Here is a 26,012-nt window from a genome sequence, read left to right on the forward strand (position 1 = left end):
TGCAATACGAAGAAGAAGGGAACAATAAGTGCCAGAGAGTAAAAATACGACCACAACCAACTGCAATGTGAAGGAAAGAGCCACCTTGTAAAGGAAGAAAATTGTTACTAGATGAAAGATAACCCGAAAACAAGTGCAGCTTTTCATCATCGTCAAGATTTAACAACCCACCAATATTAAAGTTAAGGATCATCATCATCACCATCATCTGTTTTTCATTTACATCTCCTCGGTCTTGAGACGTATTGCATTTCAAAAGTTAAACTCGATTGGATGGGTTGATTGGCACTTGGCAGCTACTTAATTTTGTGACTACAGCCCACACCTCCTGGAATAAAGGTAGAGTTGTTTACTGGCTAAATTAAAGAGAGAGCATTAAGTAGTAGTATTATAATAATTTGTTGGGTTCGCGATTGCCGAGACGTAAATTCTGGTAAATTGCGAAATCAATATTCTTACATACTACGCGATACAGAATCACATCTCACGTTAATACAATGGTGCATACCTTTTTAAAAGTGTAAAAAGCAGCTTGGAGTGACTGGCCTGGCTGGTGTGTTGTTGGTTAGTGAGCAAAAGCAGTTGTTACTATTGTTTACTCTATTATCAAGGCATGATTTTTAACTGCCTTGTACCGAAGAATAATTAAATATTAATTACCCATAATCATCGTACACATGACTAATATGTAAATAATAATAGTCCCTTTTTGACTTTGACATTCAAATTGTTAATGACCACTAGATATTGGACACCTTTGTGTTTAATAGAAAGCAAGAAATAAGACGAAGGAACAGCTGAAGGAATGCAGTACTTAAATTCAGGTTTAGAGCACATGCATCTTCTTATCAGTGAGTAACAGTTGATTAAACATTCATACACATCAACATAATGCACCGATAGGGTATAATCAAATATCAACAATATCGAATATCAAACAAGGCATTACATATCCTTGACTTCGACTTTGACTCGACATAAATAAATGAAACAACTTCACTTTTCCATTTCCTTTTCAATAGCAATTAGTGGCTTTTGTCAATATTTACTTTTTTGATGACATAATATTTATATAATAGGATACCAGCCAATAGCAGTTTAGCTTGTTTTATGATTGGACAAAAGAAGTTATAAAGTTGACCATGAGATTTAAGGAGTCTAGCCTACAGAGAGCTCCATAAAGTAATGTTGTGCTAATTAAAATAGCCATAAATTACGTTTGAAAAATTTTACACAATATTCTGTGCATTTTAAAAGTTGTTTCCTCGCGATTCCCCAATGTTTCAACGTATAATAACAACTAGTTGTATACATTTATTAACGACGTTAAAAGTCAATGACACCAAGATTTATATAAAACTAATTTAAAATTTTCATTGTGTGTATTTCAGACGGCGTTTACTACTATCCCTACTACTCATTCTTAGCTGAATTATAAAATTACGACCTTTTGTACCCGAAGAAGACGATAAATAGCAAACACCGGCCTATTTCCAATATTTTTGAATTATTTACGATCCAATACAGAGCTTAAAATTGCATTGGAAGAAGACAATAGATTTAACACAATTTTTACCATAAATATGTAAAAATGTGATTTTCGATATTTACAAGACTTCTGTTACTACATACGCCACCGTTTAACTTGCACATATTTGTTAACATGGACAAATAAGAGTGATCAGCAAGTATAATTATTTGTCATTGTGCGAACGTAAACTGAATTGTTAGTTTAATCAGTGATTTCCATAACCTTAATACTTAATCAGTGGCTTCAAGACTAGTGCTTTTAACAAAAGACAGAGCGTGAATTAACGTTCTCTAATTGATTGTGAACAAGTCACCTCAAGGCGACTATCTTCCTCCGCCTCCAGGTAAATAAGTTCACTTTATAACTATCTAAGCAGTACTATATTTATTTGTAAATCATTGTTTAGCTAGGTTAATCATACTTGAAGGCAGACAAACTAACAATGACATAGCATTTTTTTATATATTTGTAATGTAAACAGCTATTAATTGTTACGACAATTAAATAAGGTGAAATATAAATGTAGGAAGGTCTGTGTTCCGCACTTCTGCAAGGTTCATGACATGCACACATTGACGAACCATTTTTTAGGGGTCTTGCTATTATTGCACATGTATGAAATGAAATAGAATTTTGAATATTTAAACAGTCTATTTCAAGTTAGTAAACGTGCAGTAACATAAGCACCACAGTATTTTAATGTTACTTTAGCACTTGATTTGAGTTAAAAGCATAGTGAAATGATATCGTCATTTTGACACTTTCTTCATAATGTGGCCAAAATATGGCATTTAATTGTGAAAGGAGAGACATAAATACTAATTGAACAATATGCATACAATGCTCAACTACTCTATTAAAGAAATAAAGATGTATAAGTAGTATATGCTATATATAGTATAATCTGCTCTCTGTATAATATGCGTGGGCGTAACGAACATTAAATTGCATCTTCCTCTGCTCGTGGCATCGCGTTACATGTAACACAAATATTACTCAAGAAGACTGTTAGGTCACTCTCTAAAATAAATGCAATCTCTTTCTTCCTTCATTGTTGTTATTCCTCCCTTAAAGCTATGTGTGATAAGCGGTGATGTTTAATTTTTTCATTTATGGACTACTCCAAAATTAATGAATGACTACCTGCCCATCCATCCATCTAAACTTATGTACTTGTAGTTGCCAGTTGGTTTGTTAGATTGGCAACATGTGACGTGAACTTAATGAACTTTTTGACATTTAACCTGCTCTGGTATAATTTGGGTTGGTCAATTCATGCATAATGAAATTTCACACCAATATTTGACTTTTGCGAAAGAGGGTACAGAAATGTGAGACATTGTGACTAAATTAAATCACAAAATATTCCATGAATCACGAGGAGGAAATCAACTCAAGTGTAGCATGATTAAACAATGTTTAAGTCCTGCCAAGGCCTCATGATAAAGAAATGACATACCTGACTGCACCACCAAGAAATTGGACACTGCTAGCCAATTAGTTTTATAATTTACTTACTACCATGATTTACAAAAATGACTGCAAACTCGTGCTTCTCTTGTCGTCAGTGGTATTCTTTTTAACTTTACGACGCATCGAATTCCGATATTGCTTGGGTTTAAGAATTGCTTGGTTTTAATAGTTAGTTGCAGCAATCAATAATTCTTTCCTATTGTTCAAAGTTATTGCTTTTTGTTGACGTTGTCATTTCCCCAATGCCTTGCACTTTTTAAAGCGTAGCGTATTGCTGCAATTATTATTATGTCTATGCGTTGAGAAAAATGTTTGTAAACTATTTTAATAGTAGTATTAGTCATTCAATCTTGCCCGAGTTTAATATGCATTTATGATGCATTGTGCACATGTTCCATTATTCTCAACAGTGAGTTCTTTGAACCCGATTCGGAAAATTAGAAATAAATAATATAGTGAACAAATAATACAGTACAAATATCTGCTCCCTGTATTGTACTCTTCTCATAATCATCGCCATTGCTTTTCAGTTTGTATAAATATAATCGATTACTTAAATATGTGCCACTAAATACAAATCTATAATGCTGGGAAATAATAAGCAAATAGTGGAAACATTGTCTGACACTCTGAAACTAAAATGATTATCCATCTCTTATCATTTATTTTTATAGTTCAATGTAAAAATTATGATTCGTGTTTTCCACTATTTTGTATCTACATACATATGTCTGATTTGAGTGCCGTCTTGTCGATTATGTACAACATAACTAACACCATGCCAGTTGATTTGATTTTTGTTGCTGTTGTGGAGAGCTCTGTTTTGGTACTGGACAAAATTGGTCATTTCAGGTATCAAGTGGCTACATTATATCCGTCGTATCAGATAACCCGATGCATGTCATGTCAAACTTCCATTTTGTGTATGGTTTGATGATACCCTTCAGAATAGTACTGTACGGCTGGCTCTATAACGTCAGCATGCCCAATATTTTATCTCTCATCCAAGTGGTGTCGTCTTTGTGTGTTGTTTCTCATGAAAGGAAAGTTTGTTGTGCACTTGCGTTAGAACGCTTGTGTTCTAGAAAATTTGACTAATTTGGAATTTATTTCAGAAGGAAGACGACGACGTGTACCTGGAAACTGAATTCAATCATATCACTAAAAACCGAGAAGGGGGAATCAAATACCTCAACAGTCGAATTATCGGATCAGCAGAACACACCACCAAAAGATAAGGATTGCTTGACAACAACACGAAATCTTCCAACAACGAATGCGTGCGTGATCAATCCCAATAATAATAAACACATCTCCATCCTACACCACGCCAAGAAGTGGAAAAATATTTGACTACCTCTGCTTTGTGCCGTACTCAAATAAAATTTATTGACCGTGGAGGGGGGGCATCGGACCATCCCGTTAACTGCGAGACGACTGAACAGTTCTTCACGAACAGGTTGGTTTACAATATTTTCAGTTTCGTAATGCAATCATCATCTTCCTCATTAACAAGTGTCACTCACCAGCCAACTATGATGAGGCGGTGTGATGATGGATATTGAGGGACAATATGCACCAACGAAAATAATGAGAGTAACGAAACGAGAAAATGTCGATGAAATATGTACGATAAATTGCTCATGGTCGATAGACTGCCATTTTTTGCGAATTACTTGCGGCAAGTCGCAAATATTTAATTACGGAATGTGTGTTCAGCAACGTGACATATTGGAGAATTCTCACCAAGCTTTATTGTATAAGTATTCACAATTTTACGTACATGCATGAGAATTAGAAGAGTATGTGTCTCGTATCATTAATATTTGCTGGGAAAAGCTGGGTGCTTTATTGGATTTGCTAGTTATGGCCCCAATGTATTCTGTAGTTGTTGGCAGAAGGAAGAGTGGAATTGTTTGAATATTTACTTTGCTGAATCAACACTACAAAATAGTGTCAACTCTACGAAATGACGAAGGTCACAGGTTTGCAAACGATTTCCGGTCATATGTAAAGAGGTGAGTATAGTTTAAATTTGTAATAACCTCGATTATTCATTTTATCGTATACGTCATGTCCCCCATAACGATGATACGAATACGATACAACTAACTCGTAGATATTTTATGATTTGTTGACTTAGCTCCATTTCAAGTGTTGCTGAAATTTCAGAGCTCTTTCACTTGCTGCGCTGTTGTTTTACTGAATATGTAATTTGAATTGATTGATGATATCTCGAGGATGGATGGATTGGATGCGAGGATGGCTTGAATTCACCCATATATTAATTGTTAAGCTCTCGTTTGTTCCATTCAGATGCTGAAATATGACTCACTTCTTAAACTGCCAGGGTGAATAAGTCAAGGCTGGAGAAGTTTTTCGCACTCATAAATTAAAGACACGGAGTGTCTTTAATTTATGAGTGCGAAAAACTTCTCAGTGTTGCAAATGAGTTTGGACTATTCATTACTAGACTAGTAGTATTATTATTTTGGCACAAGAAGATGAAGTGAAATGTGTATATAATAAGTATCCTGCTGCTTTGTATTTATTTTATTATTGTAATGTGCATATTCTCCATATGCAATTCAACCTCTCTCCTTGTAATAATGAATAGTCAATTTAGTCACATTCAAATTCGTTTCCTTTTTCTGGCCGTGCAAATCTTTGCTGTGACATTAGTGGAGGAAAGCAGCTAAACGTGTAATCTAGTATGCGTCACCCACCACGTTATTTAATAATGCTGTAATTTCCATGCCGTATTTTAGCAAAGTTTCTCTTTTATCCCCTGAAGAATATAATTTTATAATTTGCTGTTATTTGCTGTTGCCTAATTCACTCGAAAAGTCATAAATATCACTTGCTGCAATACATAATCAAGCACATACATTCATAGTTCGATTAATGATGCTGACTAATAAGCACAAATCGAATCCATTCATGATCTTTACTGAATTTTGTTGTGTAGAAAATAGTGAGTTCATTTATAATATTTGAGACGATTCGTCGTTCGATATGGAGAATAAGTGGTGGCCTGACCTAAATATATATAATTATAGATTGTGATTCTAGGTGGTTAAGAAAAGCAAGATTTATTAGTATGTGGTTCTGACGATTTGGTATTGCACGTCTTCGTGTAATAATACTTACGCATATCTAAACCTGTGTATGGAACATAATTATGCATGATGTATTACTGCACATTATTGAGATGGGTACAGTAGGAAAACCATGATGACACTCATAATTTAATTGCTCACTTGATGTACATAGATTTGACTGAGCTCTTCAGGTCTTCCTTTGTCAATACAATATGTGTTTCATTGTCGGAACAGCCGCAGGTTGATTCGTTTCGTACAGACCCACGGACAGAGAAACGAAGGTCAATTCACATTGTGTTACTACTTACTGTACTCTGTTGAAGACTAGGAATAATTCATTAGTGATGTTTCATGAGCAAATTCGACACTGATGTAAAGTTTATTAGTCTTTGCTCACCTAGAAATGGAAATTTCTTATAGTTTCATTTAAGCTTTGCATATTTCAATAATAACGTCATATTCCTAGGAACAGTCATTATTGTGTTCACCGTAGTCAGTAATTAATACAGCTACCGTGCGGACAGGTGTATGCATGTAGATAATACACTGAGGAGACAACGCAAGGAACTGTCAACCTTGCTGCTTTTTCTCTACCTGGCTGGAGCTACTAATTTCGCAAGGAAAACTTGGTTAATATTGACAGACTAATAATGTTACATACCACTCATGACGAGGTTTATTAGAGTGCATGGTTTCAGTACGTTTTAGAATTCGAATCAAAGTAGGTCTTTTGAACCTTTAGTAGAAGCTAAAGTAATTGTCACAAATAGCAAGCAAGGGCTTATTTTCTGAGTTGACGAACTCAGCAGAAGCATATTACAATTTTCGCAATTCCTAATGAATGACATAATAATATTATATTCCATCCACACAATACTGTGCATACATCAGACGCAGACAATTATATTATACCACACATCTGCACAAAGGAGAGATGGGAAGGGAAATGGCAAATGCAATGGGGCTGTTGTCCGTGCATATACACATGTTGTAAGGTATTCCTTTCTTCCCTTTTCGCACTAATATTATTAGCGTGGATTAGAGAGAATATGCAAATCCACGTACAAATCTAGATGACAAGATGATCAGGATGTCTAACTCTCTGTTCACCTCAGTCAGTTAAAGCTTGATCATTCAGTAGACCACAAGTGTTACATATGAAGAAGAGCACAATAAAAAGTGATCGATATGCACTTATTCGTTAAAATATTGTGATATCATCTCATGTATGTGTGCGTCCTTAAAAAATACATATGCAATATATGTACATGCATGTGTATGTACATACGAGTTGGTGATTCCAAGCTGACTGACCAAAAACGCATCATCGCCGAGAAGATAGGGCTTTCCTTTCTTCAGTCAAAGTGAAACCCAGCAGTTAACTCGCAATTCGCCTGCATATCATTAGTGTTATTCCAACTTTAATGTCTACTGCCAGCCATGACCATTCCTCCTCATTCCACAACAATAATTATCTGTTGTCCGCAAACTCCTTGTTTGCGAAATAGTCTACTTTATTGTACATATCCCGTGTAAATTGTGCCTGTGCAAATATCATTCCATCCGTTGCTCTTTTCGTTTCGTATTGTACTTGGTTGGTTGCCGTTGGTTGGTGTGGTGCACTGTACTCTGTTTTTGGTGTGTGGTTTAGTCGTGCTAGTGCAAAACGCCGCAACAAAAACGGACAGTTATAGTCGGAAACGTATGTACGTTGGCAAAAAGGTTACTCAATAAGTTAAATATAATACGGCACGCAGCAGAAGAACCAGGCACAAGTGTTGTGTGTGTGCTAGTGAAATGCAAATAAGTTGGTTTTTATTATTTGGTTAGAAGAACCTCATGAGCTAACTGCTAATTTTCAATTCATGTGATATTCCATATTGAATTTATTAGCCGACATTTACGTTCCTCGCCAAAAGTCTCATCCTCCTCCACTCACTCTAAATCTAACTCAAGTAGTGAATGACAGTCGTTTGACCTGGGCTGAGCTGAACTGTCCCAAAATCCAACTTTCTGAATTATTATCATTTAATCATTTCAATCAGGTATATCAACCTCATTCCAGCACGTATGTAATTCACTACTGCTGTTGATGGTGATAAATAGTACACTTTTGTCAGGTGTCGTGGTTCTGTGCAGTTATATGTCGATTCATAATTTGTACGTATATCCACCGGCAAAACACAACAGCACATAACACAGCAACAACTTCATTCCTCCAATATTTGGTTTGACACGAACGAATGTCTCACTTTCGATGCTAAACCAAACAAAAGTGTTTGTTGGTGGTTTTGGGTGATTTTGTATTGGGTTGCCGTGTACCTTGTACGCAAAAGCTACGTAATAACAAGAGGAATCCTTCACTTTTCTGCTACCCATGAATACGTATTATTCACCAGTGAGTTAGTGGCGTTGGGCGAGATTGCACGTAATTTTTATGTCTCCTTCTTACGAGTGAACAATAACAATTTCGGCGACATAAAGCCAGGATTTTATTCCACTGCCTTTGGAAAGAAACGAAATAGGAGATAGATGGTGACTTTATTGCTCCTACTGATATAGTGCCATTTCATTGCGTTCAGTGGTGGTTTTGCCGAACTAAAGTGTCATTTTCCGTATCCGGTGTTGTAGCCCAGTTTTCATAAAGACTTTTGCATGTACCAATACCAATGCTCGATTCATTCGTCAACTTTTTGGACCTCACCTCCGCTATTCTAAAACATTACTCTACAAACACGATCATGATGGGAAAAGAAAAGTAGTCGTGGCTGTGTAGCAGACGCACTGTTGTAATAATAAGAAGCAGTAGCAAAAGTTACTTTGTGCACTGCCTTCTTAACTGAACCATTAAGCTGAACAGGAAAGAAAAGAGTTTGCTGGTTTGGACTCAAAGCAAAGCAAAGTCAGTGAGCATATCTGATTTTGGAGCGTGTTCTTCTAATCTTCTTGGCCAAGTGTTCAACAGTTACTTATATTCACGTCGCAATTTAATAGTTCACCTTCCAATACTGTGCTTCGTCCGGTGGTAGCGTGGTAAACATTAGCAGGGTGCCAGTATTTTACCACCACAACTACGATGCATTTATGATCCTAGTCAGCAGCATAGTTCACAATCGTAGTACAAGTGGTAGGAGTGAGTAGTGTGGTGACTAATAATTATAATAAATAAATGTTGTTCCTAGTCGCAAGTCCCCCATATCGTTGTCCTAAACAGCAACACGTCTCATTCTTCACGTCTCAATTTTACCAGCACAAGCCATGCCAGTGCAGTTCAACACAGTGTCAGTAGAACAATAGATTTCGTCGAGTCAAGTACACGCAGAATAGCACTATTTTTCTAGCGCACTATATATTTATGTACCGTTTACTTCCATTTCCATCCATTTATAATTCCTCTTGATCTGAATATCATCACATCGCTCACATTATTCAACTTGTTTATTGTCAGTCACACAGCCAACACCAACCACTCCACTGTTACTTATCTCACGGGTTAACTCAAGTCATGTAAAGACAGGCAGTTGTAGCTGGTGGTGTACGTTTCATGAATTACTTACATGGAGGAAGAATGCGGCATGTGAAATCGTCGCAGTTTTAATCGAGCCCTTTACCCGTCAAGTCGTTACTCTCTTCGTCATGATAACAGCGTTAAAGATTTTTATCAAGAATACGGAAAGTCTCCTACCGTTTATACTTTTTACATCATGAGCAAACCCTGCTCCCACTAGGCAAGTCGAAGCCAAAACTAGGAAAGAAGGAAACCTATAAAGCTTCTTCTTCCATGCATGGCACGCGACGATTAACCTCTTGAGGAGAACAAGCAACGATAAATTAAACATTTTTGGTGGTCCCGATACTCGTGATGATGAAAAATATCCTAAACCGGCAGTTCTCCCCTAATTTTCGATGAAGAAATTATTGTTTTCTTTGTTCTAAATGTGCTGTGCCCTTGTTAGTTAGCATTATATTTCCGCTCTTTTCTACTGCAATGCCGTGATGTGAAAGAAGTTAAAACCCACCGGAACTGAAAGTGCAGAGAATATGCAGTAGAGTGGTACAGGTGACTTTAAAAGTTCACTAACAGCGTGAAGTTAATATGTGTAGTGATTAAGATGATTAATGGTAACGGTGCTGTGATTACAAGTTGTTGCTTTTCCAGACCAACAAGTCAATTACTACTTTGAAAAACGATAATGATTACTTTTTAAACTAGCAAGAATAGTCTAAATAAAGTCTTAATTCCTCGTCGTCCATGAAAGTATTACTTCAAGTTGCTGAGAATAACTGATTGTTTCACGAGGACTACTTACTACCACCACCACTTGTAGTGTTCTTGTAATTGGTGGTCTAAGCAACCCACAACAATCAACGCCTAGTCCATTCTTCTATTCAGACACACGCCACTTCTTCTTGTTCGTTCGTGTCGCAGTCGTTATGATGAACACATTGTCCTCCTTGAGTTGTGGAAATGTTCTCATTTTCAAATCCAAAGGCAGGAGACCCCGACTGAAAAGTACGGACGATCAGTCTTCCTCCTCCTCGTCTAGTTCGAATCGCTTCATCAATAGAGCGAATGCTGCTGCAGAAAATAATGGTTGGCACAAACACACAATACAAAATTATTTGCTCTCCTTCTCCTTCTTGATAAATTTGCATGCACCTAGTTTGTTTATATGTGTTTGCTTGCCCACCTCCCTACTCGTCTTTGTTCGCAATCTTATGAATATCTATTATCATGTTCATGCGAGTCCATGAGTCAGAATGAATGTATATGAATAATGTAGAGTGCGAATAGTTAGTTAGTTGTGGTTGCGAATGTGATGCGAATATATTATTATTGGAACAAGAAAGTAGAGGGATTTTCAGGAGGCAGCAGTAACAGATAAGCGATTAGTCACAACAATTATATATGCCGTCGTGCTTTATGCAAACACATTGTGTCCCGTGATGTAACATTAGTCGTCGTTGTCCATGCATGGATATATAGTTTGCAATATGCATCAAGCTTTTTCACTACTATCAAAGTTTATCAGTTCATTTTATTTCCTAGTAAAGCGCAGAACAGTCGACGTGTGGGTACGAACGACGAATAAGTCACGATGATAACAACAGATAAAAATACACTACCACCCCACACACACAATCGTGTGCACTTATCGTCGTGCTAGGTAATCATCAGGAACAGGAGGAGGGATGAGTAGACGACCACGACGACTGATGAAGATAATGGACATTATTTTGCAAGGGCTGACATTGAGTTAGGATAACAGAATCAGTTTTAGTATAATAGTGATATGTGCGAGAGTAATTGTCGACATTTTTACTTTCCTGAACATAGTTTACTCTTTCGTATTAAATATTACTAGGAGTTGGTTACCCCCAAAAGCTGGTTTGTTGGGCGATATTTGTGAGCGTGGTGTGTGTCCAGTGTTTGTGATGACCTGATGGTCGTCGATCGCTAATCTCGTTTCGTTATTCCTCGTCATTATACTCGATTGATAACGAAAAAAACATTGCAAATTGTCTGGGAAAGACTGCCAAGTATTTGTGAAACATTATTTCCCGTCACTGTGACTTTATTCTTCGTAAATCATTCTAGTAGTTGGTTGGTGGTATAGCGGTTGCGTCAATACTCCTGTGCTCGCTCTGCTCCAATTAGGCAGTCGAAATATTCAAAAAATGGGGTGTGGAATTATATCATTTTTCTTCACAGATGCGGCCAATGCAATGACCGCAGCGGGTGGTGAGAGGGAAGGGTCACAGTTCAAATCAAATCACCTCCGAGGCTCTGGAAATCCTTCGTCCGTTGGGAACAACATTATGCAATCGTCTAACCCCAATGGTTCAAATGGTGCTTCAAGTGGTGGTGGTCCATCCTCAGGAGTCTTCACCCGAGCGTCCCTTCTCAATAATCCACAATGCAACATCAGATTCAGTGGTCACACACTCGACAAAGCAACCAAAGCAAAAGTCACACTCGAAAATTATTACAGCAACCTCATCGCCCAACATGCCGAGCGACAACAGCGTCTTGCCCGTCTTGAGGAGAGTATGAGGGGGTTGACCGAGGAGCAGAAGGAACAAAAAAGGAATCAGCATAATCAAAGGGAGACAGAGTTCTTACGGTTGAAACGAGCCAGGTTGGGGGTTGAGGATTTCGAACCACTCAAAGTGATTGGAAGAGGAGCTTTTGGGGAGGTGAGACTCGTTCAGAAAAAGGACACGGGCCACGTTTACGCCATGAAGATTCTGAGGAAAGCGGACATGTTGGAGAAAGAACAGGTCGCTCACGTTCGGGCAGAGAGGGACATTCTGGTTGAAGCGGACCATCAATGGGTAGTCAAGATGTATTATAGTTTCCAAGATGTGCAAAATCTCTACTTGATCATGGAGTTTTTACCTGGTAAGTTTATAAGTTCATGTTGCTTACAGAATTTTTTTAAACTAAAACGATTACAAGAAATTAGCAATTTTGCGAAAAAAACTTATTTCTACAAAATAAATTGCCAGTGCTGTAGATAATATGTACGTCGTTATTAAAATCCATAATTTTTTTATAGGTGGAGACATGATGACCCTTCTCATGAAGGTAAGTAAGGACTTTCTCATATCCTTTCAAAATATCCCATGAAAATAACTGTCAAACGAGATAACGGTGATGGTGTACATATATGTATAATTCATTAAGAAAAATAATAGTTAATCAATCGATTCACAAAGAAAGCAAAACAACAATTCCTCCTTAACAACTTAATCATCCTTTAACATTTTTTAACATCCTAATTCAACTACTGTTTTACAACATTCCACTTTGCCCTAACTTTGTCTCGAGTTTCATTATCCATACGCCCGAGAAATGGTTCCAATTGTTTTTTAATCTGGGTGGTATATTTGTTTAGGAAAATCTTACTTTCCTTTGTAGCGAAAATTGTAACGCTATCCAATTCTAACCTAATAAACCACTTCAACTGTGCAGCAACAACCTCATCATGTGCGTAGATATTAAGGCTAAAACTTTCATTGGGGTCAAAGTACCACCCTAAAGCTAACTTATCTCTACACGCACAATGATCAACCCATCGTGTAGTTCCGGGTTTTGCATTAATGTTACTCCAAATTGTGGCTGCTGCTGACTGGACATTTCCAAACGACGTGAATCCGATTGAAACGCCTACCTTCTTGCCTTTCCCGTTCTCATCTTTCTTTCTCCAAATGATGCAATACAGTTGGAAAGTCCCTCCTCTCCCCCCTCTCTTATCTATAAAACAATAATCAAATAAGTAAATGGCAGTAGTAATAATAGTGTTGACCATTATTCACAATATGCATACATTTCACATCGTTCCTTTTTTGGCGTCGGTGGATAATGGTTCCTTTCTTTGGACTGGCATAAAGTTTTTTTTTTCGCGGAACATGATCTTGACTCACATGCAAGTCCAGTCCTCTCTTATATCCAAAATCCAAACCACACGTCCCACATTTATGAAGAATGACTGGAAATATTAATTGGTTGGACTTTAAATTTGTGTTTATCGGGGTTTAATTATAATTATTTAATTTACATAAATGAACCGATTCGATGTGACGCTTTCCATCTGCTTTCAGTGCAAATCCTTGGTCGCAGATTCCGCAACGGAATGTAGAATCATTAAGATGCTTGTGTCTGTAATGATCGACGAACCTTCCATTCGTTTCATAACTTGCGTTACAGCCTTTTTCCCAACATTTCTTCTTTCCTTGCTTGTTCCAAGCCATATTTTGAATTCTTTTCACGGCGTTTTTGTACTTTGTTGTGGGTTTGGCTTCGACTTGGATCACATCCCTATCAGGGTCGATTGGGGGCAGAATTTCGGTGGCATTGTACACTCTATTTTTCTGAAATATTTAATCATAATGCCACTTTTATGAAACTATTATGAAGAACATATTGATTTCCGTCATAAGTATTAAACATCAATTGTAAACTTTTATTACCATAAATGTATATTTCTCAATCACATTTAGTTCCATCGTACGTTGACCATCAATTTTTTTCTGTAAAATGTAGTCCAGCTTCTGTAATTCTCGTACTTTCCATCGCAATCGTGCCTTCTCTGTATCATCATCGTGATCCTCCTCTTCCCCATATTCGATGATGTCATCCTCCTCTTCAACTTCAGCGTCAGAATCTGTATATGCGTGATCCTCCTCGTCAAGATCGGTTTCTGTGTAATCTACATCTCCAATTTCACCTTCTGATTCACTTTCACCTTCTGATTCACTTTCACCTTCGGACTCTTTTTCACCTTTTTTTGTCGGTTTTTTCTTGGATTTTGGTCCAAGTTTTGATCGTTTGTTAGAGTTTTGCTCGAAATCACTAGATTCTCCATCAGAATCATCTAGTATCGGTAGTGAATTTTTTCGCACGTTTTTAGTAATTAGACTCATCTTTGTAAGTAAAATTGTAAATAAAAATAAAAATAAACTACTAATAAAAATAAATAGCGTAAATAAAAATGAAGAATAATGAAAACCACTAAAATCAGACTAAAAACGGAGAGGTGGCCAAACAGCAGTGCACGAATGAGAGAAAACTCATTCCAGGTCATTCGTACAAACTCATGACCCCTTCTTTTTCTTTTTTTCATGAAACCCAACTCGTCCTCTTCATCAACATCACCCTTCTCATCACATCATGAAGAAAGGTAAGGACTTTCTCATTCCAGGTCATTCGTACAAACTCATGACCCCTTCTTTTTCTTTTTTTCATGAAACCCAACTCGTCCTCTTCACCTTTCTCATCACATCATGAAAAAAGACACACTTACGGAAGAGTGTACCCAGTTCTACATTGCGGAAACGGCACTCGCCATCCATTCCATTCATCGACTTGGATTCATTCATCGTGATATTAAGCCAGACAATTTACTTCTGGACGCGAGGGGTCACATCAAGCTGTCCGACTTTGGACTCTGTACCGGACTCAAAAAGTCTCACCGAACCGAATTCTACCGAGATCTGAGTCAAGCCAAACCATCCGACTTTGCGGGGAATTGGCAAGTGGACAGCAAGAGGAGGGCGGAGAGTTGGAAGAAAAATCGGAGAGCGTTGGCTTACAGCACGGTTGGAACGCCTGACTACATCGCACCTGAAGTATTTCTTAACGGTAAAATGCATTCCCTATTAAATTACTTATTGAACAAGGACGTGAACTAAAAAAGAAAACCAACATTAAAGATACATAGGTCACAGGATTCTACGATTAATTGTTTAATTTAATATTTTATTATTACCATCGGTTTTTTTGGTACAGTGCCACCAACTCATTTCTGACTTCTTCAGCGTCTTTCGTATTGAATACATGATTTAAAAATACATGCATATGTTGGTTAAGTGACTGAAAAAAAATCTTATCAGGCTTACCAAAATCTGCCAGTTTTAATCGTTCTGAATTACTAGGTCTTGTTTTGGGGGAAGGCAAAAAGGTGAACTATTGCCAATTTGATGCATTCTTATATTACAGGAATCGCTTCGGCTGATGGAAGCAGGATTCTACAAACGGGATATGGATCCGCGTGCGATTGGTGGAGTTTAGGCGTCATAATGTATGAGATGCTAATAGGTACGTACGTTGGTTCCTAAATTCGTGGTGTGATACGACGGGACTCTACTTTTCTAACTTCTCTGACCTTGAAACCGTTCTAATTAAACCTAATGAATAAATCTCACCTCCTTTTTGCCTGAGAGATGATGACATTGATCTGAATCGGATGTAGTATGGAACGTGTTTAGCATAATTAAATACTACACTTCTCAATTACAAACTAGTTCTACCATTTTTTCGTGAGCCTGGTCCGATCCGTTCACATATGCACACACAATCCGATAAGACTGGTACATTTAATGTCGCTATACAAATCTAGTCAACAAGGCCATAAATTTATGTATACGAATGTGTAGGAATCGAAGATGCCAATATTTTAGACTTTCATGTATGTATCATTAATTGGAGTACTACCAACTACGACAGTATGCCTAATTACAAAACATGGTCATTTTATACTTATCGAGATGCAACCTCATCTGACTGAGTATGCGTGTACAATGAATAATGAACAAGTCTGTTAAGAATGGATCTCTTCAAACATAACCTTATTCCATAACGTGAACAATTCGATTAGTGATTTAGGGAAAAGCAAGTGTGACTTGGAATAAATTTTTATCGTTTCGTTGTATCGTCTTTAATTTTCACTATAGGATATATCATATCATTGTAGTGGTTACACATTGAAGGACATATGACATCTTTGACAATTGGATTATTAATTTAGAGATTATCGGCTACCACCAGTAATACATAGTTTCACAAATTTAAACTAATACATTTTATTCTTATGCTTTCCAGGATATCCAATTTTCTGGTGAGTGTCTCACACACAGCTTCCATATAAATGTCTAAAGAATTATAAGCATAAATTTTTTTAATATTGATAATTTAATTTGAAAATCTTTATCTATGATTTTTTTAATTCAGCTCGGAAAATCCTCAAGAGACATACCGAAAGGTGATGGCATGGCGTGACACTCTCAGCTTTCCACCTGAATCACCAATCTCAGAAGAAGCCAAAAATGCGATAAACAGGTTTGTTGTTGGAATCAATATGAAAATTCCACTGGCATTGAGGAAAAAAATATGTTCTATTATGTAATACCATTTTCTCCATAGGTTTTGCTGTGAAGCAGACAAAAGAATGGGAAGTCAGCATGGCATTGAAGACCTTAAAACTATCCCATTCTTCAAGGGCGTAGATTGGGAACACATTCGCGAAAGGCCGGCTGCGATTCCTGTTACCGTCAAGTCAATAGATGATACGGTAAGTTATCAGATTTTCATTGGTATATTAACATAGCAGTTGAAAATGTTTCTAATTTTTCCATTTTATAGTCAAATTTTGACGACTTCCCTGACGTCGACTTAAAAATTCGTAAGTTTCCTTTATATAAATAAATGCAAACTTATTTCTCGTATTACGAGACTCGTAACTTTATTGGGTAAATTATAGCTGCACCTTCCAAAGATTCTAAAGACGGAGAACCCACGTACAATGACTGGGTTTTCATCAACTACACATTCAAGCGGTTTGAGGGGTAAGATATCAATATTTTGCTGGTGTTACTCGATTTGTAGTCTTACGAATCATGAAAAATGTATGTTTTTCATTTGCAGCCTTACTCAACGAGGACCTATACCTAAGACGAAATAAAGAATAGAACATTAATTGGATTCTCTAATCCATCTATCAATATCCTGGATCACCAACCAAAGAATAATAGCCTTGTACTCATGTTCGATCTTTGCCTCCTCAGTTAATTTATCATCAATATTATAACAAATTCTATGATACATATGGGACATCGTATTTTAATAACGCAATGATGGTGATGATCTTAAGCTAAAACTCGTACAACGTATCCGACGCGCTATGTAAACCACTGACAAAAAAGCATCATGTGTTGCGATGTGCTGAAGTGGTGGAGAATTTCCAAAGAGAACTTTACTTTGAATTTTTTAATGTAATGTTTTAATGTTGTATTACACTTCGCTGAAACCGGTGGTGTGTAACTGGAACCACAAAATGAGTCAGTAGTAGAATGTGATCATTTTAAACTAATTGTCCCCTTTAAAAAAGAGAAACAAACATGGGACTCATTGTTCTTGCTTGTTCACTGAGTAAGATCATGTTCAGTGGGGACTTGAGTGGTTAGGTGAGAGTAAGCATTTTTGTTGAGTTGAGTGGGTTAGGGCAACCTGTTCTCAATGTTCAATTTCACAATGATTTCCTTTAAAGCAGTATTTCGTTTCGTAATTATCAGTTGTATGACATTGGCTTTTATGTACATTACTTGTTAACACTACTTGAGTCTCGGTCGCTATTAAACTTAGGGTTGTGTTTTTTTAGTTAAGTGTTAACGCTCGACTATGTATGAATTAAACAAAAGTTTTGTGTGATTCCTATAATTCACCGCGCAGTGTAGTAATATAGAGCATATAACAAAGCAGATTCATAAAATGAATGAACTATAAAGGATATAATTTTACCATCGATAATTTGTAACAGGTGAAAAAATAAGACAGTAAACATAACATTTATCTACTCGTGAAAATAAATGAGTGGCCATGAAACACGATTGACGATCTATTTTTTATTTTATTTTTGTGATTTTAACGCATAAATTCATACTCATGTATATACATATGCACTAGTTTCTTTAAATTCATATCACAATCAGCGACCGCATACAAATTTACAAGTAGAAAAAATGTGTTGCTGTTACTTATACGATGTCTAACTAGGTAAAAGGTATACTTGCTAAGTCTTATTGTGTCAGTTTTTTTGTTACTAAACTAAAGTCTTCTTTTCCAGACTCTGTTGGTTTTCGAGAAGATGTAAACATACTGAATTGACTTGGCTGCACAGGTTTCGAAAGTCATTCGGTATCGAGACAAAGACACCTAATAGCAAAAAATACATAAGTACGTTCGACGTTATACCGAAATTTTTGACTTGCATGAATTTATGTAGAACTTACCAGAATGTTCTTCAGACAGATATTTGCAATATACATTGAGAATTCCTGTGACATCATTTGAAGAATTACCAATCAGATCTTTTGGCCAAATATCCCTATGAAAAACAAAAAGCATAAAGTCAATTCCAAACTTACAATTTCATTACTATTCATCATCCATTAAAGTTGTTACATAATATGTAATAATTGGGTACCGATTTGCTTTAAACAGTTCTATTGCATTTTCCCACTGATTTGCCAATAAAAGATCAAGCAGGCATCCTTCAGCTTCACTTAAAGTGAGTTTGCTTCCTTTGTCTCCTTGTATGACGAGGGTAGAGATGCACTGCAACAATGCTGCTCTCACTTCTAACACTTGTCGGGATAAATCTCGAATCTGTCAAGTAACACAGGATCGTTGTTGGCATTTTCAAATTTATCTATAAAATCCTTAGTATTATTACGTAATTATTTAAGTACCTTAGATTTTGGGTTGGAAGACAGGGATTGAACCGCCCTTTGGTGGCATTCTAAGAGTAGTCGAAGCTGGAATAACGTTCTGTACAAAAGTTTAGAGACGTCAGCAATGATCTCGAAAGGATCTGCAGACGCAGCCTCGGCAAACGAAGCAGATTGGGATTCTTCATACGTTGGGAGCTCTCCTTCCAACGCTTTTAACTTGACTAAAGGTTTCAAACCCCCTTCAACCACGTCTTGTAAAGATTCTTTCCTGTCATTCAATGTTTCTAAATGTTCAGAGGCCTCAAGCAGAAATATTTTGACTTCATCTCCTCTGATGACATCTTTCGCACACCATAAATGCCAAGCAGCCATGTGCAAGTTGTGCTCACTTGAAAAGTCGAGAAGAACGGAGAGGTTTTGGGCAATTTGAGTCGAGCTTTCAAATCCCAAGGAAGTCAATAGAGCAGAGATATCTTGACAAACGTAGATGACTTCACAGAACGAGGTCTGAACCATTTGTGACATTGTTTGAATGGACTCGAGTGACTGGAGGGGTCGAATACCAACGAGAAAACGCTGTAAGATAGATTTCCAATCCTGAAAATCTTCAATAATTCTGCTCTGCGCGTCACGGTTTGCGGAAGAAGCTCCGCCATTCATCATATCACCAGTTTCATTCAAAATTTCAGACGTGATATTTGCATCGGTATCGTCTCCATCTCCATCTCCCTCACCGTCAACTTCCTCCTCTTCTCCCAACTCTTCCTCCTCCTCTTCGATGAGTAGACCTCCTTGAGGGGACAAATTACAAGGAGTCGTCTCTTCTTCGCTTCTGGAATCTAGACTTGTGTCAGAAAGTCGTCTAGATCGTGCAGGCGATGAAACTTGAGAGGAGCCGAGTTCTATCATGGTTAATGAATTGGGTTGAGGAGTTGGGGGATCTGAGTTTCTCCCCTGGATTGACGGACCATGCTCATCCATTGGGGATAAACCCAAATCCTCTTCGTCTGATGATTCTTCTTGCATTTGACCTTCTCGCAACTCAATCTCGTGAGGTCGAAGGCCAGAAAAGTGCCCTTGAGAGTTGTTAACGACTGTCGTCAAGTCGGAGCTAGTTTGGGAACGAGATCGAGACCTTCGAGTGCCCACCCCTTCAGTTTCTGTCTCTCCTTCCGTTTCAGGTTCCGTTCCCAATTCTGATAGCGGTCTCCTTCTCACACCCCAATTGAAATTGTCACTACTTTCACCTTCAACCGACTCGAGTTCGTATTCCAAAAAGTCAAAGTCTCTGAAAACTCGGAAATGGGCGTCACTTGCGGATCCATCATCCAAACGACTTGCCCCCGATGCGTCGTTAATTGCAACAGATACTTCTTCTGTAGATGAAGCAATGCTGCTCTGTCGTTCCAAAAGTTCAGAACTTTGGCTGAATATTACCTGCAAATCCAAATCGTACATCATTACTGGACTTACAATTATTAATGGTAATTGCGTACATAATTTGTAACAAGAAATAGACATACCGATGGACTCTTTGGGAGTCCAACTCGCTGTCCACAAGCATTAAGGACGCTGACTAAACATTCCCGTAGTCTACTTTGACACTGCCATGGTCTTTTCCAATTTGACTGAATAACAACACCGCCTGATATCCCCATCTCACCAACAGATCCTGACCTTTGTGCTAAATTTCCCTGGGCGTTCAACAAGGTTAGTCTTCCATTTACATGTTCAGAATCCCTCATCATAGAGTTTGTCGGGTTTATATGTTTTCTTCCAATTATTGGTGTTTGAGAGACATCAAATGTAAACTCCATTGTTCGTCCAGGGAGTTCTTTTTTAAAGCTGAACTCTGATTCAGTAGTAAATGCAACGGAAGAGGTAGTGCTGACTGAATCCCATGCCGAAATCATGGAAGATGGGCCAGAGCTCCCAGTGTAATTCGGAGGACCTGGAGCAACCAGACTTGAAGATCGGGTGACTACGAGCTTCAGAATTTTTAGCGATTCGCGCCAGTATGGACCCTAATACAAGTAATAGGAAATTTAAATTCAAGTTCAAATGTTTGCTAAAAATCACGAATAATTATTTTGACTGATTACTGACATCAAGATGCTTTTCAATTGCTCGTAGGAGTTCCGTGCTAACTGTGTTCATCGATGTCAAATCCACATAATTGAACGAGCAATTGATTGCCGTTAATATAGAGGGTTGAACGGACGCAGGTCCTTTCTCTAATACGTCGAGCAGAAATCCGAGGAGAAGAGGAGCCAAGTGGGAGTACGAGTCGTACAAATACTTGATAACACATTTTGTCCATTGCATGCTTTCTTTACTGAAAGACCTTCGACTATAAAGTGTCATGACGGTAGAAAGATGTTGTAGTGCCTGAGCACCACTGTCTCCTTTGCATGCTCCTACCTACGTATAACATAAACCTTTAATACCAGTGAATCCATTAATTAATCATTGGAATTGTCGGATTAAATTTACCCCTGCAATAAGTTGGGCAGCCTTAACACAAAGCGGGGTTGGATCATCATAATGTAACAAGAGTAGAGGAAGCAGGGCGATGACAGATAATGGAAATCCAGACTCTCCCGTTGGGTCGACAAAGTTTACATCCAAGAATGGGATGAAACGCAAAAGGAGTGTGAGACTCTGTAAAAATAATCCATCGTACGTATTTGATACTGTAATATTAAATACAATGTCTTGTGGTTTCTATATTTTTTTACCTGCTCGAATGTGTTGGCATTACTGCATCCTTTAAGGATGAGGGGAACTATTCCCCCAAAGTTATTCCATTGAAGCTGAGCTTGTACTCGATCTACCTTGTCGCGACATTCAAGTCTTTCCAGAGGAAGCCGGTCCATGATTTTCTCCAGTAATCTCAATGCCAAGAGATACTCGTATTCAAAATCAGACTCCAAAAGAGACAACGCAAGCCAAAATATTTGTGGGATAACATCATTGTCTTGTTGAAGGGTCCGTTCCATATTTTCGTCCAGAATTCCGTCATTTAAACCACTCAGACTTTGAACTGATCGCGACCTACCCAACTCGGTCCTTTTGCACTCGTGTCCAAATGTTTCGGTACCACTTCTGGGGCGTATTTGCGAAGGTGAGAACATGTCCTTTGAAACTTTGCTATTATCCTCCGTCGCAGGGGTCGTAGTGTCTGACGAACTGTTCATACTACTCCCACTGTCAACCGGGATTGCTTCTACACAAGCCTCCAGAGTGAGAATAAGCTCTGTGACATATCCTTGCATGTCGTCTCCTGTTTCTGCTACAGTTTCCACCAATCTTGACAAAATGTCGCATAAAATTCGTGATACGAGTGGAACCTTCAAAGCCCGAAAAACTTGTAGAGATCTTCCAGCATAGTGACGAGAGGAACAGGCAAGTCCGATTTGCAGAGAAACTTGTGCCCATTTCCTGTCAATACTTGAGTTTGGGAACGAATTGGAGATTACGTCAATACTGTTCTGAACAAGTGCAATTAGTTGATTTGCACTTCGGATATTCCAGACACGAGCGGTTATGTCTTCACAATTCCATAGGGTTTGACCTCGTTTTTCAGTAAAGAATTTTATCAAAGCCAACGTTTTCTCCTGAATCGTCAATGATCTTCTGGTCCCATACTCTGGTGGTTCAGGAATGACTAGAAGAAGGTTGATGGGTGTGTGGGGACGCTTAGACGGAGTTCTAGGACTACTTTTTGGGCTATGACTAGGACTTTGAATTATAGGACTCGACACTCCCAATGTTTCAACGGTCGGTAACTTGGAAGAAATTGCTGAGGTCGCAAATTCAGCTTTTGGATCTAAACATATACAAATAAATCATTGTTAACTGATTATAAAGCGAATTTATATGGTTTTATGATTTATGTAGTAACATTACTATTTACCCAGAAAATCGTAGGTTTTCAATGAAAGATATGGAAACGTTAATCCCAACTTAATTTCTTTAGTCTGTTGATTCAGCGATAACTTGGCAATTGCTAGATGATTCTTATGTGCTCCAGAAACGGTCAAAAGGTTGATCAGCATGTTATAGCTGTGAAGATTAACCAAAGGTCGCAAATGATCCAAGCCAAGGAAAGACATGTGAATCATTAATGGAAGATACTGCGAACACCAGTCAATTTTCTTTTCTTTTTTGGAATCTTCCGTAGATACGCTAATTGTTGTTCCTTCATTGATCAACTCTGTAATAAACATCATTGCGAGGTTACACCGATGGAATGGACAGACTTGTTGAGGAGGAAGAAATTCCTTGAGAGGAGCGTAGTATCCGCCATATTCGGGCATTGGGAGTGGGAGCAGTTTTAAGTGCTGTTCCATATGGTCCATCCCTTCATCGCTTCGACTACATGGAAATCCTTGTCCACCAGAATTTGGGCCAAGAGTTGCTCCACCTTCAGGTGCAATCGTTTCACTGCTTGGGTATCGTCTATTCTCCATAATTCTGTCTTGCTGGACATCTTCCTGGCAACCTCCGACGTGATCGGTTTCATAAAGGGCAGATCGCAGCTTTTCCTTCTCTGACGAAAGAAATTGACAGTCAGGTAGTGCCGCTGGTCCACTGATGGTTCGTGTTTTTTCGGATCTAAAAAGTCCCGCAGCCCCACTACTGCTAGACCTAAGGTGTGGAGGTTGCTGAAAAACGCCGGATTCTTCAGCAGAACGTCGTTTCGTATGTATCGTTCCTTTCTCTAGTTCGGATGCTTGAACTCTGGGGAATTGAGAATTATTTCCAACTGTGGGGTTGTGATTCATAGTTGTGCCCTGCATTAGTCCACCATTGTTTTGGGGAGCCACATTAGTATCCGAGTAGCTGGAAGTCTTCCGGAGGTGAGATAATCTGTAAAATGGAGGTGTTTCAGTCTTTTCGACGAGCCAGCTAAGAGATTCTACAGTTTGAAGTTCTGCAATTAGGTCTTCCAAAAGTCGCACGGGACGAGCTCTGAATAAATATATGAGGACACGCTTCGCATGTGGCAAAATCTCATAGGGAGCGATACCCGTGACAATTAGAAGATAGTACAAAACGACGCGTTGATTGTTGGGAGAAGAACAACAAAGTGTCTGCCAGCATTCTTCAATTTCTCGTTCATGTTCATCGCCAAACTAAAAAAAATCATATCAAAATTGTACATTAACCAGGAGTAAAAAAATGAAAAAGTGTCACCCATACAAGGGTACACATAACTATGGTATTACTAGAGTGGGGGTACATACCTTTGCTGTGAGATATAAAAGATTATTCAAGACCATTTCAGTAGCTTCAGTAGATCCCCAACCACGTCGAACTAATCGTTCTCCTTCTTCAACGTTTCTCTTTCCACACAAAGAACACGATGATGAAGATGATACTGATTCACGAAGATTCTCTGAACAAATATCCAACTCGAAACAAGATAATGGAGCAATTGTGTTTGGGCTTGGAATTGCAGGTTCCACTAATTCCATGTTGTGAAGCCATGGTTGAAGATATCTCAGTAAACTCTGCCTCACATCCGATCTTGCTGATTTCATACGCCATGAAATTTCTGAAATAAGTACAATAAGTTAGCCAATTAAAATTAATGCCTAATACAAAATAAATTCATACATTTTAATTATGTTCATTGTTGAGTTATTTTCATATATTTATAGTGTACCTGAAAATATAGGCATCGTCAAATCAGGGTGAAGGAATGATAGCTGCTTCGACAAAAACGTTTGACTTTTCGCATAACTAGATCTGTTGAGCAAAGCGTCTAAGGTGTGTGGAGTGTCATCTTTGGCAACTTCACTTCCGAGATGTAATTGCAAAGGGGGTAAACCTCCAAAGAAACGGCGGTCCAACACTTGCAATAATCGAAACGCCGTTTGCTGCAGTTGTAACTTTGGACTCCCACTATACAACAGGGCACAGTTAATGATGGCCACATATCTGTCGCAAGGATACTCTCGGGCGGAAAAGAGAGTTGCCATTGCTCTAAAACAGGCATCTGCAATTTGTGACGTTCCCGTGAAGCATCGAGACACGACCCAATCCAGCATGGAACCCACGTCCGGATTAAACTCGAGCAACATGATTATAACTTGCTCTCCCAATTCACTAACTCGCGAATCATGAGATGACAAAAGATAATCCAACCAGGAATACAGTTGGCTTTCTTCGGCGAGTAAACTTTGTTGGAAAACTGGGCCGCATGTCAACAGTCTTGCGGCAGCTTGAAGTGCAAATAATTCAAGTTCTGCTTGTTGAGTTCCTGATGTTCCGGGATAATTGATAATCACTGTATTTCCAGTAGAATTCAAGGATGACGTGGTCATTTCTTTTCCCAATGACGACGCATAAGACCCAGCCCAATTGATGCAGAGCTGGAAGAGTTGTTTCTTTGCCTCACGTTTAAGTAGATTTTCCTTCAAATCCAAATCAAAACTGTCCAATAGGGAGTGAAGTCCTTTGCAAAAGTTTAACCTCATTTCGAATCCTCCATCTCGATCCGTTTCAGTTTCCAACCATCCTTTGCAAGTCTCGAAAAATTCTTGGAGTGGAATGGGCAGGACTGAACCACTGTCTCCCAAGTGGTGTCCCTGGCTTGACGGGGTATACGAGTTTATGAGATTGCTGTTAATTTTTCCAAATGTTTTTTCTCTCGCTATCATTTCAAACACTCGAAGAAGCTGAAGTCTTAAGTTATCTTTGCGTTTACGACGTCTGACATTTTCTTGCTTGCGATCACTTGCTTCTTTCAGATACGATGCGAGTTCTTCAAACAAATCCCTGAAAACATTAAATTAAATAAATGAGTACAAGTATTTGGTGAGACTTAATATAATGTTCAATTCTTGCTGTACTTTGATATAAAAAAATACTACACAGTTTCGTTCCAC

At 38.2% G+C, this 26,012-nt stretch overlaps 2 protein-coding genes across 3 annotated transcripts in view; one reads left to right on the plus strand and one right to left on the minus strand.

Moving 5' to 3' along the window:
• On the plus strand, window positions 1-18,273 carry LOC110850651 (serine/threonine-protein kinase tricorner). Of its 2 annotated transcripts, XM_022098129.2 has the most exons (13): window positions 1-339; window positions 1,392-1,874; window positions 4,120-4,463; window positions 11,819-12,508; window positions 12,666-12,694; window positions 14,899-15,250; window positions 15,608-15,706; window positions 16,490-16,505; window positions 16,619-16,726; window positions 16,811-16,958; window positions 17,030-17,069; window positions 17,148-17,232; window positions 17,312-18,273. In XM_022098129.2, exons 4-13 carry the CDS (start codon window positions 11,833-11,835, stop codon window positions 17,346-17,348), a joined length of 1,590 nt encoding a protein of 529 aa, XP_021953821.1. In that variant the 5' UTR covers window positions 1-339; window positions 1,392-1,874; window positions 4,120-4,463; window positions 11,819-11,832; the 3' UTR covers window positions 17,349-18,273. The 2 variants fall into 2 exon arrangements, with proteins under 2 accessions (XP_021953821.1, XP_021953819.2); XM_022098127.2 differs by lacking the exons at window positions 1-339; window positions 1,392-1,874; window positions 4,120-4,463 and adding an exon at window positions 8,501-10,699.
• LOC110850650 (protein furry) overlaps window positions 18,274-26,012 on the minus strand; it is a 12,313-nt gene continuing 4,574 nt past the window's right edge. The window contains exons 9-19 of the mRNA XM_022098126.2: window positions 24,788-25,902; window positions 24,366-24,676; window positions 23,033-24,254; window positions 21,855-22,945; window positions 21,610-21,777; window positions 21,223-21,537; window positions 20,640-21,140; window positions 19,135-20,553; window positions 18,870-19,051; window positions 18,676-18,770; window positions 18,274-18,598 (exon numbers count right to left, since the gene is read on the minus strand). Of these exons, the coding sequence (XP_021953818.1) occupies window positions 18,486-18,598; window positions 18,676-18,770; window positions 18,870-19,051; window positions 19,135-20,553; window positions 20,640-21,140; window positions 21,223-21,537; window positions 21,610-21,777; window positions 21,855-22,945; window positions 23,033-24,254; window positions 24,366-24,676; window positions 24,788-25,902 (6,532 nt within the window). The 3' untranslated portion in view covers window positions 18,274-18,485. The remainder of the gene's footprint in view (window positions 18,599-18,675; window positions 18,771-18,869; window positions 19,052-19,134; window positions 20,554-20,639; window positions 21,141-21,222; window positions 21,538-21,609; window positions 21,778-21,854; window positions 22,946-23,032; window positions 24,255-24,365; window positions 24,677-24,787; window positions 25,903-26,012) is intronic.

The sequence above is a fragment of the Folsomia candida genome, unplaced genomic scaffold, assembly GCF_002217175.1.
Source record: "Folsomia candida strain VU population unplaced genomic scaffold, ASM221717v1 Fcan01_Sc006, whole genome shotgun sequence".
In the NCBI taxonomy this organism is placed as follows: domain Eukaryota; kingdom Metazoa; phylum Arthropoda; class Collembola; order Entomobryomorpha; family Isotomidae; genus Folsomia; species Folsomia candida.